The 19,790-nt window shown below is 41.9% G+C and overlaps 1 protein-coding gene across 2 annotated transcripts in view; it reads right to left on the bottom strand.

Moving 5' to 3' along the window:
• ADCY8 (adenylate cyclase 8) overlaps positions 1-19,790 on the bottom strand; it is a 243,041-nt gene that overhangs the window by 33,407 nt on the left and 189,844 nt on the right. For both annotated transcript variants that reach the window (XM_075270087.1, XM_075270088.1), the window contains 3 exons: positions 17,580-17,680; positions 12,316-12,517; positions 1,816-1,905 (listed from right to left, as the gene is read on the bottom strand). In XM_075270087.1, coding sequence (XP_075126188.1) covers positions 1,816-1,905; positions 12,316-12,517; positions 17,580-17,680 — 393 coding nt within the window. The remainder of the gene's footprint in view (positions 1-1,815; positions 1,906-12,315; positions 12,518-17,579; positions 17,681-19,790) is intronic.

The raw sequence follows: 19,790 nt of genomic DNA, 5'->3' as shown, positions 1-19,790 counted from the left end.
ACCTACACCATGACTACTTCTAGGAGTATCGACTTGGTGGTTCCCTTCGGTAAAGATCGGGTCACTGTATAGGGGTTAAAGAGTGACAACCAGCTGGCTCCTGTAGCCCAAAACACAATCTGTAATGGGGTCCCCACCTATTATGTGTCACTATGTAACAGAAGGGTCTTTTGATGCCCTTATACACAGCAGGGCTCCTATAAAGCCACTAACTCTGCACCCCGTACAGCTAGGCCCCAGTTTCTAAAAGCCAATTAAACCGCCATCGCCATCTAGTTATATGTCATATACGGCTCTACCGTCATAAGTTCTATTAGCAATGAACAATTAAAAATGTGTTTTTCTAGGAGTGGAAGTGTCAGGATCCAGCACTGTGTTAGAGGCCTCTGCGATATACTTGACCGTGTTTCCAAGGCGGGTAATTTTCCACGTAGCTGCCCATTCTGCCTCATGCCCTGGTGCACAGTGTGACAGTAACATGTTATTAGTGGTTGTGCAGTGTACGCAGATCCCTTGTATCTCGCTGGCGTCGCCTCCTTCGTCTTTACTAAAAGTCAGAATTTTCTAGAATCCTACTTGACATGCAGTGACACCTTTATATCCATGGATACGGAAAATTACCCTCGTACGAAACGCTTAGGACAATTTGTCAGCCATCCTATAGATGGCCCAATTATAAGGCATTGTCACCTAAAATAAAAATACAAATCCTCGGCTTTTCATCTTCTGTCAAACCCCCCCCCCCAGCCAATTCCAACAATTTATATCTGTATAAATTGGGCAAGAGCCTGTATGGTCGTCATTTCAGCTCTGGCAAATCTGTCTCGTTTTTCGGTATTACAGGCAGGTAGCATACTGCTGCACAGCCTTGCTGGGTCGCCAACAGGGCCTAATGGTAGGGCGGTCCCAGATTAGGCAGAACAGCCCTACATTTTGGTTGCGGGTGTCAAGAAGCCACTTTAACTCTATCTGCATCCTTAGGACACAAATAAAGTTGAATTGAATAAACACTCCGGTTTTGGCTGATGATGTCTGCAGCAGGGAGACACGATGAGTGCCGAGCTAAAGACATGGCTACAAACATCTATCATAATATGCCAAGTGCAAAGCCACACCCATGGTATCGATGTTGATGGACCATTCTTCATGGTTCTCCAACATCACAAACTTCTCCTACTTGACCTCACACATATCTACGACATATCAAAAAGGTCATTTCGGCCAGATATCCTATTAAATGGTTTAATAATAGGGTTGAGCGATCAGGATCGGAAAAGATCGGATCCCGATCGGTGATCGAGCAAATTTCACGATCCGGATCGGCTGGAAAACGATCGGAAATCGGATTTTGAAATCTCAAGATCAGCTCAACCCTAAAAGTGACTTTTCGCATAAAGAAGCATTGACTAGGGTTGAGCGATCGGGATCGGAAAAGATCGGATTCTGATCGGTGATCGAGTAAATTTCGAATTTCGATCTCGATCTTTTCCGGCAGGATCGTGGTCAGAGGTTATCTCAAGATCGGCTCAACCCTATTCATGTATATATCATGAATAGGGTGGAGCGATCGGGATTGGGAAAGATCGGATCCCGATCGTTGATCGAGCAAATTTCACGATTGCGATCGACTGGAAAATGATCGAAAATCGGATTTTAAAAACGATCCTGAAATCTCAAGATCGGCTCAACCCTACTCAATAAGTTTTTTCAACCATATATCCCAAAATTATTGCTTTAGTTCTCTCTGTCCTTGCAATGTGATCATGGCAGGTCTTCTAACCAGAGACCATGGATGGTGAGGAGTATAATAATTACCTCGGGATAAAAGCAAATGTCGGTGACGGAGGCCGAAGAGTTGAAGGTCTGATTTTTTGAGGTAATTGATTTGTCGAAGTCACACCATAGCTGGAAAGAGACAAGAAAAACAGGCGTGAAATGAAAATGGACAACTGATCATTATTGCGCGTTTAGAAAAAAAATTGGTCACATTTTCCATTGTTATAAGACAAATTAGAATTTTCTGGGGTAATCCAAAAACACATCAGTCTAATCCAGAGCATACCGCACCTTCCCTGCAAATTTCTTCTCTAGGTGGACACATGACCAAAAGTGAATGGGAAAGAGGAGGTAGATGATTGTGGATTGCCATAAAGGCCGTCACCCGGTCTCCTACCAAGCCCCGACTGCTCCTTTCACTTCTGATGATGTCACTCCAACCATTGGTTCAGATTTTTAGATACAAAGTGTCCATGATGTCATACTCAGAACTGCATCGCACAGCTGCCCTTACCTATACCGACCCTACCCTGGGACAAAGATGTGATGGTTATACTACATATTGGACAATTATATGATCAATGGGGTCTTGGCCCATTGGCCATAAACTTCAAGGGGTCACCAATAAATTCTGACTACAACTTAAAGGGTGTACTGTAGTTAAATGGGATGCAGAGACAGAGACCACACCCAGGCCCTGGTACCTGTGGAGGCTCAGAAGCCCCTAGGCCACATAAAAACACACCAACGTTATAATTGTTTCATTGTAGGTGGGGGTCTTATTACAGGGCTTCATTGCAAAGGGGCTTTAACTTACAGCGATGCTTCAGAGTTTTCTAGATTTCTGCAAAAAGTTGATCAAAACTACATATTTCGATACATGTTCACACAAGCCCTAAACATTGATAAAATTAGACAGTAAGTAAGCGGCCATTTTCTTGTGGCCTTTGGGCATGCCTTAGGCCTGAAGCCTAGAAGTTTGACCGCCTGCATCGGAAGAAGACACGTGAAGAGGACGTTCCTGAAGAAGATGGAGGCGGGGCTGGAGTGCTGTTTGAGCGCTGGGCCCGCCCCCAGTGCTGCGAGAGACCTCATTTGCATACCACAAAAAACCGGGATTTATACCAAACGGCGGCTTGGAGAAGACACCTAAAGGTAGGAGAAGAATAGCCTTTCTTAAGGCTATTCCTACATGTCAACGAGAAAAAAATTTGATTTTAATCGTAGACTCCCTTTAACTCATGAGTCAAAAACAGTAGACTTAGGCAGCCCGATGACTCAGTGGTTAGTACTGTGGTCTCGCAGCGCTGGAGCCCTGGGTTCGAATCCTGCTAAAGACAAGATCTGCACGAGTTTGTATGTTCTCCCTGTGTTTGTGTAGGTTTCCTCCAAAGACAAAAAATAACAGTGGACTTTGTCATTTATCTCTAGAAAATTATTTTATATATATTATATTAATTTATATTTCTTCTAATTTTACATATTTTTGACTTATTTTGTTTGTTTTGTTTGTTGATATAGTTTTAGGGCACATTTCTGCAGGAATCTAGAACCTTCTGAAGGCTTCATAAACTCGCACACTGCGTACACGTAACACAATACACCTACACAATAAAAGGATGGAGGACATTGGCTTTCAACTTGGCAAACCATTATACAGATTAGATGGTAAGGGCGCCCGGTCTCCGCTTTAGCCAATCCGGCGGGTTTCCAGCTTTTGCCCCGAGAAACTGGACAGAGGATGGAAAATCCACTTGAATGGGTTTGCAAAGAAACCGCCGTGTGCGTCTTCTGCCTGTCCGTGGCGAAACCATTTTTTACCGGACACAAAGTCCTGCATGTCCAACTTTGTGTCTGGTTAAAAAAAACGGGTTCGCCGTGGACAGGCAGAAGACGCACACAGCAGTCACTTTGCAAACCTATTCAAGTGAATGGGTTTGAAAGCTGACCGCTGAGTTTCCGTCCCCTGTCCAGTTTCTTGGGGCAGAAGACGGAAGCCCTCCGGATTGGCTAAAGCGGAGATCAGGCGCCCTCAGCAAGTTCTTAAAATTGGTAAAATTGGTATATTTGACTCCTAAAATAGATGGAACAAACATTAAAATAAATCTACCCCTGTGCGTCACTAGTGTGGTCATTTGCAAAATTGCAAATTTTGTGCAAATGTGTTATTTTTGCAATGTTTTTGGTGCATTGTCCTTCTTCTAATTGCATCCTATATTTGGGCCTTCGGTATGGGCTATTCTTATGTTTTTTCCAATGTTCAGCGACCAGCCTTTACTCCATGCAACTCCTTGGCGTCATTCTGGAACCCATTACCCGGGGCATCCAATTTTTCATTGCAAATTTTGCAAATTGTACAATTTCATATGTTATTGATCTGCAACTTCCTTTGACCCCCATGGCCTGTACGATACTCTCACCTTCTGTTCGCCGTCCATAAGGAATATTATATTTTTTCCTTCTTAACCTACGAGACGTTCCAACCGATATTTTATTGCTGATATCCAAAAACTAAATTTCATTATCAGTGAGGCGGGATTTACTGTGCCGGCAGCTTTTATTGTGCTCACTAAGGCTCCTATATAAATGAAATATTGCGCTCGTACTACTTTATGATTTTTTTTTACTGCTGCGCTAAGTACTTTTGCCTTGGAGATCGATATAGTTATTGGCCCGCGCTTCTGGCCCATTATTCATTCCGCTCAGCCAAGTTTTGAAGTGCAGAAGGTTTAACAAGTTTTTATTCATGGCCTTTAATGGGTTTTAGAACTTAATATGGGAATGTTTTTTTTTTTTCTTCTTGAGATCATAGAAACCAATGGATAAAAATAGTCATCGGAAGACTTTGGTTTTAATCGGGGCACAGGAATTGTATGTACTTACAAGAAAAATGACCGTTTTGTATGGAGTTTTGCACTTACTAGAGTTAGAAAATCTTTGAGAAGAGAACTGCTGTCCAATGGCAGCCGCTCCAATGGCTCTAGTAAGTAAGAAAGGAATATTTGATGTCCGAACTATTTACTGGTCACTAAGTCTTCGGGCAGCTTAGTCTCATTAAATAGATCGTGTGATTCTGGACCAAAATGTAATGGACTTTATTTAAAAATATTGCTGTTTTCTGCCTGAAAAACCTTCCAAAAGTTCCTGCCACTAGGTGTCTCCCTTCATTTGCTCTTTACTCCTTTTTACTAGGGAACAGGGTTGAACGATCAGGATTGGGAAAGATCAGATCCCGATCGGCGATCGAACAAATTTCACGAACGGGATCGGCAGGAAAATGATCGGAAATCGGATTTTAAAATTGATCCTGAAATCTCAAGATCGGCTCCACCCTACTAGGGAATGTTCTTCAGGATCACAGTGAGTGGAGCGGGGAGGGGCAGGTCTCTCTTCACAGCCGCTACATGACTACACACAGCTTTCCCTGCCCGTACATGACTTAGAGAGGTGTCCGCAGCTTCTTACAGCTCGCAGAGTCTGTTTTCTTAAATCTACTTCTGACTAGCTGCTTGTGTTATTCCTGATGAGATTTTAGTCACCTACGTCAAGCAGCTTTCCTGACTGTGCTCAGCTTTCTCTTATTCTGTCCAGTATCCATGGTCATGTGCTGGACACACAGCTGCATTGATGTTACAGTCACAGTACAGTAATGAAAGCTTTCTTGTAACAAGCCGTGCACCTCATGGACTGATTTTAGATCTAGGATTGATTGATTGCCTCATTCTATGCAGCGGTGAAGTATTATCTAGAGGATACATCTGTGTCAGAAGAGCTCTGGAGTAGCAGAGTTTAGCAGCTGCAGTTATTTGTGTGTCTTTTCCAGCTTCACTCTCCTCCCTCCTCCCCTCTCCATAGACTTCTATGTAAAAAGTAACTCAGCCTGATAAGTGGATGAGGAAACAGATTTCTTCAATAAGATATATCACAAAGTTTCTTATATTCATGCGTAATATTCATTTAGGAAAAGTTATTTTATAATTCATTATGTTAATTAGAAGGACACCCCCTTATTATACTGATGCAGGAATCACCTTCTTTATGCTGATCAGCGAGGGTCCCCTTTCCTATGAAGGAAGCCCCTTCATTATGCTAATTAGCAGGGGTCCTCTTTATTGTGCTAATAGCAGGGGTCCTCTTTATTGTGCTAATTAGCAGGGGTCCCCTTCATTATGCTAATTAGAAGGGGTCCATTTTATTGTGCTAACAGCAGGGGTCCCCTTCATTATACTAATTAGCAGGGGTCCCATTTATTACGATAAAAGGCAATGTTCTAGTACATTACTATAGTCATCAGGGTTCCCCTTCATTATATTAATCACTGGGGTTCCCCTCTACTATGATAAAAGCCGGGGGTCTACTTCATTATGCCAATAACCAGGAGACCCCTTTATTATGGTGACTAGCGTCATTGTCCTGATCAGTGGGGGTCAAGTAAATATCTATAAAAAATATAGGAATCACTATGGATCCAGACATATAATGCTATATATCATGAGAACAGACACAGGGTATTATAAGCGCACGATCGTACAATGCAGAGTGAATAGTAAAAAATGAGACTAGTTGCAGGTCAGGGAGTATTATAGGAGGTACATGAAAGGTTGCTTTACACCCACCTGCCTGACGTTGGCATTCTGACCTCTGCAGTTTTAATTTTAAGAACCATTGACAAAATGACTGCGCTCCCATCTCTAGTGAGGATATCAGAGGTGACGGATCAGATGGATTTGCTACTTGCGCCTGCACAGTTACTCCTGCGATTAAAGCTACATGGGGAGAAGTGTATAACCTTATCAAAAAGCAATATATGTGGATTTATTTTCTTGGAAAGAACTAAAGTACAATCGGATTTAGAAGGGAGCTTGCTACATAACCTAATAGAAACCTCTAATATCTGTCAACTTAAAGGCAGATTCAATTTACAATGTGATGCCGAGATGAATGAAAAACACTGTAGTAATAAAGTCCTGAAAGGAGAAAAGAGTCAGAAACGGTAAAACTGATTAACAGGAAGCAAAGGGAAATATTATATACCGCAGGAAGGTGGAGGAATATATAGCACAAGCTCATCGCTGGACACCAGTGTACATAAAGAAGTAATCTGCATAAACAGTTCTGTCACTGTGTACATACATTACTTATCCTGTATTATACTCCAGAGCTGCACTCACTATTCTGCTGGTGCAGTCACTGTGTACATACATTACATTACTTATCCTGTATTATACTCCAGAGCTGCGCTCACTATTCTGCTGGTGCAGTCACTCTGTACATACATTACATTACTTATCCTGTATTATACTCCAGAGCTGCGCTCACTATTCTGCTGGTGCAGTCACTGTGTACATACATTACATTACTTATCCTGTATTATACTCCAGAGCTGCACTCACTATTCTGCTGGTGCAGTCACTGTGTACATACATTACATTACTTATCCTGTATTATACTCCAGAGCTGCGCTCACTACTCTGCTGGTGCAGTCACTGTGTACATACATTACTTATCCTGTATTATACTCCAGAGCTGCACTCACTATTCTGCTGATACAGTCACTGTATACATACATTACATTACTTATCCTGTATTATACTCCAGAGCTGCGCTCACTACTCTGCTGGTACAGTTACTGTGTACATACATTACGTATCCTGTATTATACTCCAGAGCTGCACTCACTATTCTGCTGGTACAGTCACTGTGTACATACATTACATTACTTATCCTGTATTATACTCCAGAGCTGCACTCACTATTCTGCTGGTGCAGTCACTGTGTACATACATTACATTACTTATCCTGTATTATACTCCAGAGCTGCTATCACTATTCTACCGGTACAGTCACTGTGTACATACATTACATTACTTATCCTGTATTATACTCCAGAGCTGCGCTCACTATTCTGCTGGTACAGTCACTGTGTACATACATTACATTACTTATCCTGTATTATACTCCAGAGCTGCACTCACTATTCTGCTGGTGCAGTCACTGTGTACATACATTACATTACTTATCCTGTATTATACTCCAGAGCTGCGCTCACTATTCTGCTGGTGCAGTCACTGTGTACATACATTACATTACTTATCCTGTATTATACTCCAGAGCTGCGCTCACTATTCTGCTACAGAATCGATCCTTCTGTCTTAGTAAATGCTCCTGGGCCTACAATTCTGCTACAGTATGACTCCTGGTGAGTCACTGGGATCCATACTCCCTATACATACAGTCTGTGTTCTTCATATTTACAGCAGCTATCTAGATTGAATTCTGAGCCGCAAATTCGTTTTCCGAGTGAAAGCTGCCAACATAATTTGGCTTCTTTATGATAAAAAAAAAATAAATTGTAGATCTTAGAGAAAGAAAACTGCCTAAGTTTCATGTGACAGCAGCGGCTCTGGCGATAAATCTTTCTTCTTTTCTTTTTTAACATTTTCAAAGTCATTTACAGAGAATTACAAAGTGTTAGATGAGCTAGAAAGTAAACACCAAATAAATCAGCATAAAATGTGTGATGTGTCCATGTAAGCGTATCCTGCAGTCACCTATCCTATCCTATCCTATCCTACTAATCCTCCTACTAATAATATTATAAATGTGAAAGTTTGGATGTTTGTTCCTCAATCACGCAAAAATAGCTGAAGTGATTTGGATGAAATTTGGCACATAGTTTGTAACCTCAATTAACACATCGGCTAATTTTCTAATTTTAATCCCGGTAAACGACATGGCTTCATGACTGTTATGAATTTATGTTCACATACTATATTACACTGCTCTTGCAGAAGCTTATCTCAGGTTCTGCTAAAGCCAGGTCTGTTATCTCTCTATGTAAACACATAGATAACACTGAGGACATTGTGTACATGCATTTGCATATTATCTGATCTGCTCCAGGAACTGCTGACACACTGGATGGGAAAACACCTTTAATCCACATTGGCAGTTTGCTACTTTTAAACATGCCGGGGGGGGGGAAAAAAGCAAACTTAATTTATCACAAAATTCTAAAACAAAGAGAGCTAGGAAGGAGCCAGAAGTCACAGGGTGCCCTGGAGCCTTTTTGCCAACAATGGAACCTCTCTCCTTGAAGTTCTTGATGATGCGATAGATTGTTGACTGAGGTACAATCTTTCTAGCTGCGATACTCTTCCCTGTTAGGTCATTTTTGTGCAGTGTAATGATGACTGCACGTGTTTCTTTAGAGATAACCATGGTTAACAGAAGAGAAACAATGATGCCAAGCACCAGCCTCCTTTTAAAGTGTCCAGTGGTGTCATTCTTACTTAATCATGACAGATTGATCTCCAGCCCTGTCCTCATCAACACCCACACCTGTGTTAATGGAGCAATCACTGAAACAATGTTAGCTGGTCCTTTTAAGGCAGGGCTGCAATGATGTTGAAATGTGTTTTGGGGGGTAAAGTTCATTTTCTAGGCAAATATTGACTTTGCAAGTAATTGCTGTTAAGCTGATCACTCTTTATAACATTCTGGAGTATATGCAAATTGCCATTAGAAACACTGAAGCCGTAGACTTTGTAAAAATTAATATTTGTATCATTCTCAAAACTTTTGGCCATGACTGTATGTCCTTGCAGAGTTTGTTATCCCCAGATATATAAAATCAACAAGAGTCATCTGGCTAGAGGTTAAATAAATATTTTTGTATTGCACCATAAATCCGCATCTGTAGGATTCTACTACTTTTAGGTGCAGGTTAGAAAGCTCACTGGATTGTGTCGTATCGGGGAATTCAGAGTTATAAAATGGGTGGGGGTCTTCTGTTCTGGGCCTACAATACTTGGCTAGACTGGACAGCCGTCAGAAGGAGTGTCTTTCTCTCTGGAGGACCTGTCCGATTCTGCATTACACAGACAATCCACTAATTTGAATGAACACTGTGTAATACCTAATTTCTCCAGCGGGGGTGCTGCAGAGAAACTGAACACATACTGCTTGGTTTCTCCACAGGTTACAGATGATCGGCCCAGCACAAACATACTTTGTATCCATTTTAATAGGCCCTTTAAAAAAGTAAATATTGCCCAAAGCGGAGAATCCCTTTAAGAGAAAAACTTTTCAGAAGGAAACACATGAACTTGGAGAGAAGTAAATCACGATGCAATAACCAGATGGGAATCATAACTCTGATTTATCTGTTTTTTGGCCTTTTACCCAATATCTAAAGGGCACTTTAGGAAAACATAACAAGTCCGCTGGCCTGCTTTCTATCCCTCCTCCTCAAACTCCGGCCTGGAGACCACAAGGGACGAAACTAGAAAGAAATTGATGTGATGCCCTGAATTTGCACAAGCTTTTATGTGTCCACAGGGGCTTCCTTCACAAAGGTAGTGCACCAGAATGTGAGGCTGCCGAGACTCCGACAAGTCTGAAACGGCTTTTCTGGTTTTCTGGAATTTTATTTTAATTTAAGTCAATTTCATAAGAAATGTCCATAGAATAATACAGTTTCCAGGAAGTCGAGAGATACAGGTCATGTCCCGGAGATAGGGGCGGGGTTGGTGTGCCTGGGGGCCCCTCTTATAGCGACTTTTAGGCCATGCCCCCTTAACCAGAACCTCTCTATTTGGAACATTCTGGAAAAGATAGCATTATATAAACAACTATCTTGTCCAGGAAAATATCAGGGTCCCTATGCCCACCCATCCATAATATTACACAGGACACACTATAATACCCCCTTTACTGGTCCCTACACAGTATAATGACCCTACACTAAATCCTACATAGTATAATGCCACCTGCATTGGTCTCAGGAATAATATAATGGCCATTTACTGATCCCTACACAGTATAATGACCCTTTACTGGTCCCTGCACAATATAATGCCCATTTACTGATCCCTACACAGTATAATGACCCTTTACTGATCCCTACACAGTATAATGACCCTTTACTGGTCCCTGCACAATATAATGCCAAGGGAGCTGAATCCAGGGCCTTACTCTGAGTATAATGTAACATCCAGTCTTACGTAAATCTCCATTGATACAACAAAGCCTAAAGACAATGAGATGACTCTGCTCATTCTGTCCCATGTGTTCAGCAAAGCTGGCAAGTGACAAGCGCAAAAAACACGATATGGGTATTACACTAGGTGTCTTTCTCCGAAGTCCGTCTCTAGTAGCACAGAAATCGAGATGGATTATAGGAAGTGGGGGCAGGACTTTTCTGTCATAGTCACTGCTTTCCTCTCTTTGCAGAAGTCACAGAATGACCTCTAATATTTGCTACTCTCAGTCCCCATTTGAAGCTAGCTATACGACGGCTCTATCTGCAGCCACAACTATCCTGTGTGTACTAGACATGCAAGGCCCCTTGTACTGATATCTCTGCGACTAATGTTATGTGTAGAGACTGTGAGACAATGCAGCAAACCTACGCTCACAGCTTTGCCGCATTGTCCCATAACCCCCACACATGCAATGCTATAGAGAGTGCTGGGACACACAGGATGGTTGTGGCGGCAGGTCGAGAAACCTTTATGATTGTTCACACTCTATAAGGAAAGCAATAAGATTGTCACAACAATTTATTCCAATGGCCCGTGAAACCTTAATACAGAGACAATGGAACTACAAGGCGTAGGCAAACTTTTGCAAAAGGGGGAAAATAGAAGAAAGTAAATATAGATATTTTGGGGGTTCACGGTCCACAAATACACTAAAAGATGATTATTATACACTGAGGACGCCGCCGAGGCTGCCCAGGGAAGAAGTGTTTTTTAGTTATTACACACCCCAGCTGGCCTTCGATTATGATTATCTGCGCTATGCTGAGGAGGTCCAAAAGACCGAAACAGTGCTGTCCATAGCTGGGAATCTGTTCCTTTTGGAATAGAAATAATTTGGCAATAAACCCCGCATCATGTCAGTAGGCTTATTAACTGAGTCATGCATGATGGTAAGGGGTTGCCCTCTAGAGGGCGGCATACAGAGGCACTGTTCTCCTAATTACATCCTGGAGAATAGATTTGCATATTTGTTACCCAGAATCCCTAGCGGAGAAGGAATGACTTATACGTCTCCATACACCTATGTAGGCACACACTCTCCCTAGTGTGTATGATTATCTGAAGAATGAAGAGACCAAAAAGCAGCAATTCCCATCAGGGGTGTCTTCAAAACCCACCAGTGGCCGCCATCATGCAACATTATCTGCATCCTTAGGATGTTTTTGTCTTTTGGTAAGAATAATTTGGTAGGGGGGCCCCAAAGAATTTTCTTGCAAGGTCCGCCCATCACTACTTCATGCAAACTTTATTTAACATCTGTAACCCAGGAAAGAGACAAAAACAGGGGTCTCCATAGGAGCTGCATAAAGACATTTTTTTTCCAAGTTGCAACTTTTTGAATTTAGAATCTTAAAGAAACTGATTACAAAGCCATACATACCCTTTAACTCCCTTTATGCAGCATGCACGAGGCGACACATGCCTTTGTACTTGCCCCCCCACCAAAAAACAAAACAAAACACAGCACAGTCATTCTTATCATATAATTGCTTACAATATTGATTACGGCTCCGAGGAAATTAATCAAAATGGATGCAAAGATGATGACATTCCTGGCCAAGTAGGTCTCATTAATCCAGCAGCAGGTTTTCCGGAGCACGAGGGGCAGACATTTATAATCCTCGGCTGTGGTGATGAGGACCAGCGCGGAGTGCAGCATTATCAGTATAGAGAACTGAATTACCATGGGGATCATCCTGAAAGGGAAACAGAAGACCAATCTTAGTGCAGAATGTTTTTGTAAGAATCCTGGTTTTCTATCAAAATACAATTCAGAGGAACAAAGGAGAAATCTGTTATGTAAATACGGCGTTGCGTCCGTCAAAGACGCCACTTCACTCCGCTCAGATTCGATGACAACATAAAATGTTCTTCAAACACTTGTAGCGTCTCGTTTCTCAGAGCGTCTTAAGGAGACACCTTTCAACTCCAGACACTTTTTGTTTGCAAATAGCAAGGATGACAAGAAGAGCAATTTCACTAAGTACACCTCCGCTCAAGGGCTCCTTTGTGCTCTTTGTACTGCCTACAAAAATATAGGGCTTCTGCTCGCTCGCATGAATGGATTTCAAATTGACTTTCGCAACGTAGCAAGTTATTCGAGAACTGTTGCGAATCAACAAGGTGGTCACAATGGTGGGTCATATAGAGAATTAGAAGGGGGTTGTAGCACTGTAAGGGTAATGAATGGTGAGGGGGTAGGGTTGAGCGATCGAGCAAATTTCACAATCGGCTGGAAAATGATCAGAAATTGGATTTCTTGAAATCTCAAGATCGGCTCAACCCTATTAGGGGGTAAATCTTGACAAATGCACCAGAAAGGGGAAATTGGAAGGTGGAAGCCGTGGGAACCCCTTAATGTACACTCACCGGCCACTTTATTAGGTACACCTGTCCAACTGCTCGTTAACACTTAATTTCTAATCAGCCAATCACATGGCGGCAACGGCATTTAGGCATGTAGACATGGTCAAGACAATCTCCTGCAGTTCAAACCGAGCATCAGTATGGGGAAGAAAGGTGATTTGAGTGCCTTTGAACGTGGCATGGTTGTTGGTGCCAGAAGGGCTGGTCTGAGTATTTCAGAAACTGCTGATCTACTGGGATTTTCACGCACAACCATCTCTAGGGTTTACAGAGAATGGTCCGAAAAAGAAAAAACATCCAGTGAGCGGCAGTTCTGTGGGCGGAAATGCGTTGTTGATGCCAGAGGTCAGAGGAGAATGGCCAGACTGGTTCGAGCTGATAGAAAGGCAACAGTGACTCAAATAGCCACCCGTTACAACCAAGGTAGCCAGAAGAGCATCTCTGAACGCCGCACAGTACGTCCAACTTTGAGGCAGATGGGCTACAGCAGCAGAAGACCACACCGGGTGCCACTCCTTTCAGCTAAGAACAGGAAACTGCGGCTACAATTTGCACAAGCTCATCGAAATTGGACAATTGAAGATTGGAAAAACGTTGCCTGGTCTGATGAGTCTCGATTTCTGCTGCGACATTCGGATGGTAGGGTCAGAATTTGGCGTCAACAACATGAAAGCATGGATCCATCCTGCCTTGTATCGGTAACGGTTCAGGCTGGTGGTGGTGGTGTCATGGTGTGGGGAATATTTTCTTGGCACTCTTTGGGCCCCTTGGTACCAATTGAGCATCGTTGCAACACCAAAGCCTACCTGAGTATTGTTGCTGACCATGTCCATCCCTTTATGACCACAATGTACCCAACATCTGATGGCTACTTTCAGCAGGATAATGCAATGCCATGTCATAAAGCTGGAATCATCTCAGACTGGTTTCTTGAACATGACAATGAGTTCACTGTACTCCAATGGCCTCCACAGTCACCAGATCTCAATCCAATAGAGGAGCATCTTTGGGATGTGGTGGAACGGGAGATTCGCATCATGGATGTGCAGCCGACAAATCTGCGACTGCAACTGTGTGATGCCATCATGTCAATATGGACCAAAATCTCTGAGGAATGCTTCCAGCACCTTGTTGTATCTATGCCACGAAGAATTGAGGCAGTTCTGAAGGCAAAAGGGGGTCCAACCCGTTACTAGCATGGTGTACCTAATAAAGTGGCCGGTGAGTGTATAAGTCTTGGAATGCTAACCCTATGATCCCTTTAATACGGGGACCCAGAGGAAGGTTGATAAGACATGTTACTTGATATGGATGTATGGGAGGGAGGGGTAACATGTTGGTTTAGTGGTCACTGACATCTGGATGGAGATGTCATGTTGTATGTTCTCCCCATACAGCGACATACTGATGGGGAATATAAATAATGGGGACAATAAGTGATGACAATGGGGGGAATTTACTAATCTATATATACCAATTGTCTGGCATAGATGGGTATATACGTGGTTCATCTTTGGCACACAGTCCTCTCTAGCACCATAGTGATCCCTTTGATCCCTTCTCAACTCTTTTTCTGAAAGTGGGCAGAGTAACATGGAGACCAAGGCAGGCTGTGATGGGGACACCTCCACCCAACAAATTTACTGAAAGCTATATACCTGAACATGTGGATTGTTCACCAAGGACAGCCACATTACATATGTCAGGTCTTTTGATGTACAGCGACAAGGACCCCCTCTATCCTTCCCCTTTAGATCCTCAATGGAATTAGCAGCTCAGTATTGTCTAGCTGTCCAAGCCCAAACCAGGACATGTTGTCTAAAACCAGAACCTGGCCATGGTTCCTAAACTAGAAATCCCTTCAATCAACATGGCCCCTTATGAACAATCTTCCTGTGAGCAGAATAGTGAGCGCAGCTCTGGAGTATAATACAGGATAAGTAGTGTAATGTATGCACACAGTGACTGTACCAGCAGAATAGTGAGCGCAGCTCTGGAGTATAATACAGGATAAGTAATGTAATGTATGTACACAGTGACTGTACCAGCAGAATAGTGAGCGCAGCTCTGGAGTATAATACAGGATAAGTAATGTAATGTATGTACACAGTGACTGTACCAGCAGAATAGTGAGCGCAGCTCTGGAGTATAATACAGTATAAGTAATGTAATGTATGTACACAGTGACTGTACCAGCAGAATAGTGAGCGCAGCTCTGGAGTATAATACAGGATAAGTAATGTAATGTATGTACACAGTGACTGTACCAGCAGAATAGTGAGCGCAGCTCTGGAGTATAATACAGGATAAGTAATGTATGTACACAGTGACTGTACCAGCAGAATAGTGAGCGCAGCTCTGGAGTATAATACAGGATAAGTAATGTAATGTATGTACACAGTGACTGTACCAGCAGAATAGTGAGCGCAGCTCTGTAGTATAATACAGGATAAGTAATGTAATGTATGTACACAGTGACTGTACCAGCAGAATAGTGAGCGCAGCTCTGGAGTATAATATAGGATAAGTAATGCAATGTATGTACACAGTGACTGTACCAGCAGAATAGTGAGTGCAGCTCTGTAGTATAATACAGGATAAATAATGTAATGTATGTACACAGTGACTGTACCAGCAGAATAGTGAGCGCAGCTCTGGAGTATAATACAGTATAAGTAATGTAATGTATGTACACAGTGACTGTACCAGCAGAATAGTGAGCGCAGCTCTGGAGTATAATACAGGATAAGTAATGTAATGTATGTACACAGTGACTGTACCAGCAGAATAGTGAGTGCAGCTCTGGAGTATAATACAGGATAAGTAATGTAATGTATGTACACAGTGACTGCACCAGCAGAATAGTGAGCGCAGCTCTGGAGTATAATACAGGATAAGTAATGTAATGTATGTACACAGTAACTGTACCAGCAGAATAGTGAGCACAGCTCTGGAGTATAATACAGGATAAGTAATGTAATGTATGTACACAGTGACCGGACCAGCAGAATAGTGAGCGCAGCTCTGGAGTATAATACAGGATAAGTAATGTAATGTATGTACACAGTGACTGCACCAGCAGAATAGTGAGTGCGGCTCTGGAGTATAATACAGGATAAGTAATGTAATGTATGTACACAGTGACTGCACCAGCAGAATAGTGAGCGCAGCTGTGGAGTATAATACAGGATAAGTAATGTAATGTATGTACACAGTGACTGCACCAGCAGAATAGTGAGTGCAGCTCTGGAGTATAATACAGGATAAGTAATGTAATGTATGTACACAGTGACTGTACCAGCAGAATAGTGAGCGCAGCTCTGGAGTATAATACAGGATAAGTAATGTAATGTATGTACACAGTGACTGCACCAGCAGAATAGTGAGCGCAGCTCTGGAGTATAATACAGGATAAGTAATGTAATATATGTACACAGTGACTGTACCAGCAGAATAGTAAGCGCAGCTCTGTAGTAAAATACAGGATAAGTAATGTAATGTATGTACACAGTGACTGCACCAGCAGAATAGTGAGCGCAGCTCTGGAGTATAATACAGGATAAGTAATGTAATGTATGTACACAGTGACTGTACCAGCAGAATAGTGAGCGCAGCTCTGTAGTAAAATACAGGATAAGTAATGTAATGTATGTACACAGTGACTGCACCAGCAGAATAGTGAGCGCAGCTCTGGAGTATAATACAGGATAAGTAATGTAATATATGTACACAGTGACTGTACCAGCAGAATAGTAAGCGCAGCTCTGGAGCATAATACAGGATAAGTAATGTAATGTATGTACATAGTGACTGCACCAGCAGAATAGTGAGCACAGCTCTGGAGTATAATACAGGATAAGTAATGTAATGTATGTACACAGTGACTGTACCAGCAGAATAGTGAGTGCAGCTCTGGAGTATAATACAGGAGTGTGAGCTCGTGGCAAAACTCGACACTTTTGTATGTTTTGTACCCCAGACACGCTGAGAGAAGTGAAAGGTGCGATGCCATCCATGTGCAGTTCAGCCACTGAATGGCCACATGGTTGTGTGCATGTAGCCTTAGGTTTGGTTCACACACAACATTTAAGAAAAAAAATCAAAAAAAAAATCATTTTTTTCCCAATGGATTTTGTGTTTTGTTTAAGCTTCTGTCGATGCATTTGAAGAATGTATTGTGATTTTCTGCAAAGGTAAAGCATGTATTAAATATGTGTTCTACCTCTAAAAATTGTGCGACCAATGAATGTGTCCCAAAATCATTGGAAACTGCGGTACAAAGAGCATCGTTTTTTGAAATTGAAAAAAATTGCCTTAAAACCATGAAGAAAAGGAAATATGCAGCGTGTGAACACAGCTTTAATTTATAATGATGGAAACAAAGAAAATTACCTTGATGAAGGAAGCAGGCTTTGTATGGCGGTGATAAAGATGAGGACTATGAAAGCGCACACCAGGTTAGATTTGAAGACTTCGTCCCTCATTTGAGAATACTGAAATATAGAAAAGAGAGAAAATCTGAATATAACAGAATATGTCACATAATATCTGTATACAACACAACGTATCACAAGTCATCTGTATACAACACAACGTATCACAAGTCATCTGTATACAACACAAGACAACGTATCAAACATCATTTATAACAGAGTAAAGGATCCGGGCCCATATTTCCCCTATACACCGCACAAATGCATCGCCTCCACTATAAGGCAGGCAGATTATGAAGGCAATGCTTCCTGGGAAAAGTATGCAAATTAGCTGTCAACTAGAGCGTAACAAGTAATAGCTAGACAATGGAAGGAGACGAGCCCCCATTACTTTACTGGGACATCATAATACCTGAGTGTGACGTCATTATATTTACTGTTCTCACATGGTGTGATGTAACAATGTATACAGTGATGTTTTAGTATTTGCATTACGCTATGATGTCACAGGGTTTATTATCCCTGTACTGTGACATCACTGTGTGTATTATCCTGTACTGTGACATCACTGTGTGTATTATCCCTGTACTGTGACATCACTGTGTGTATTATCCCTGTACTGTGACATCACTGTGTGTATTATCTCTGTTCTGTGACATCACTGTGTGTATTATCCCTGTACTGTGACATCACTGTGTGTATTATCTCTGTACTGTGACATCACTGTGTGTATTATCCCTGTACTGTGACATCACTGTGTGTATTATCCCTGTACTGTGACATCATTGTGTGTATTATCTCTGTTCTGTGACATCACTGTCTGTATTATCTCTGTACTGTGACATCACTGTGTGTATTATTCCTGTACTGTGACATCACTGTGTGTATTATCCCTGTACTGTGACATCACTGTGTGTATTATCCTGTACTGTGACATCACTGTGTGTATTATCTCTGTACTGTGACATCACTGTGTGTATTACCCTGTACTGTGACATCACTGTGTGTATTATCTCTGTACTGTGACATCACTTTGTGTATTATCTCTGTACTGTGACATCACTGTGTGTATTATCCTGTACTGTGACATCACGTGTGTATTATCTCTGTACTGTGACATCACTGTGTGTATTATCCCTGTACTGTGACATCACTGTGTGTATTATCTCTGTTCTGTGACATCACTGTGTGTATTATCCCTGTATTGTGACATCACTGTGTGTATTATTCCTGTACTGTGACATCACTATGTGTATTATCCCTGTACTGTGACATCACTGTGTGTATTATCTCTGTTCTGTGACATCACTGTGTGTATTATCCCTGTACTGTGACATCACTGTGTGTATTATCTCTGTACTGTGACATCACTGTGTGTATTATCCCTGTACTGTGACATCACTGTCTGTATTATCCTGTACTGTGACATCACTGTGTGTATTATCTCTGTTCTGTGACATCACTGTGTGTATTATCTCTGTTCTGTGACATCACTGTGTGTATTATCCCTGTACTGTGACATCACTGTGTGTATTATCCCTGTACTGTGACTTCACTGTGTGTATTATCCCTGTACTGTGACATCACTGTGTGTATTATCTCTGTTCTGTGACATCACTGTCTGTATTATCTCTGTACTGTGACATCACTGTGTGTATTATCCCTGTACTGTGACATCACTGTGTGTATTATCCTGTACTGTGACATCACTGTGTGTATTATCCCTGTACTGTGACATCACTGTATGTATTATCTCTGTTCTGTGACATCACTGTGTGTATTATCCCTGTATTGTGACATCACTGTGTGTATTATCCCTGTACTGTGACATCACTGTGTGTATTATCCCTGTACTGTGACATCACTGTGTGTATTATCTCTGTATTTTGACATAACTGTGTGTATTATCCTGTACTGTGACATCACTGTGTGTATTATCTCTGTACTGTGACATCACTGTGTGTATTATCTCTGTTCTGTGACATCACTGTGTGTATTATCCCTGTACTGTGACATCACTGTGTGTATTACCCTGTACTGTGACATCACTGTGTGTATTATCTCTGTACTGTGACATCACTGTGTGTATAATCTCTGTACTGTGACATCACTGTGTGTATTATCCTGTACTGTGACATCACTGTGTGTACTATCCTGTACTGTGACATCA

Source organism: Leptodactylus fuscus, chromosome 4 (assembly GCF_031893055.1).
Source record: "Leptodactylus fuscus isolate aLepFus1 chromosome 4, aLepFus1.hap2, whole genome shotgun sequence".
In the NCBI taxonomy this organism is placed as follows: Eukaryota; Metazoa; Chordata; class Amphibia; order Anura; family Leptodactylidae; genus Leptodactylus; species Leptodactylus fuscus.
The sequence above is the reverse complement of the archived record's forward strand: the minus strand, read 5'-3'. Positions and strand labels throughout refer to the sequence as shown.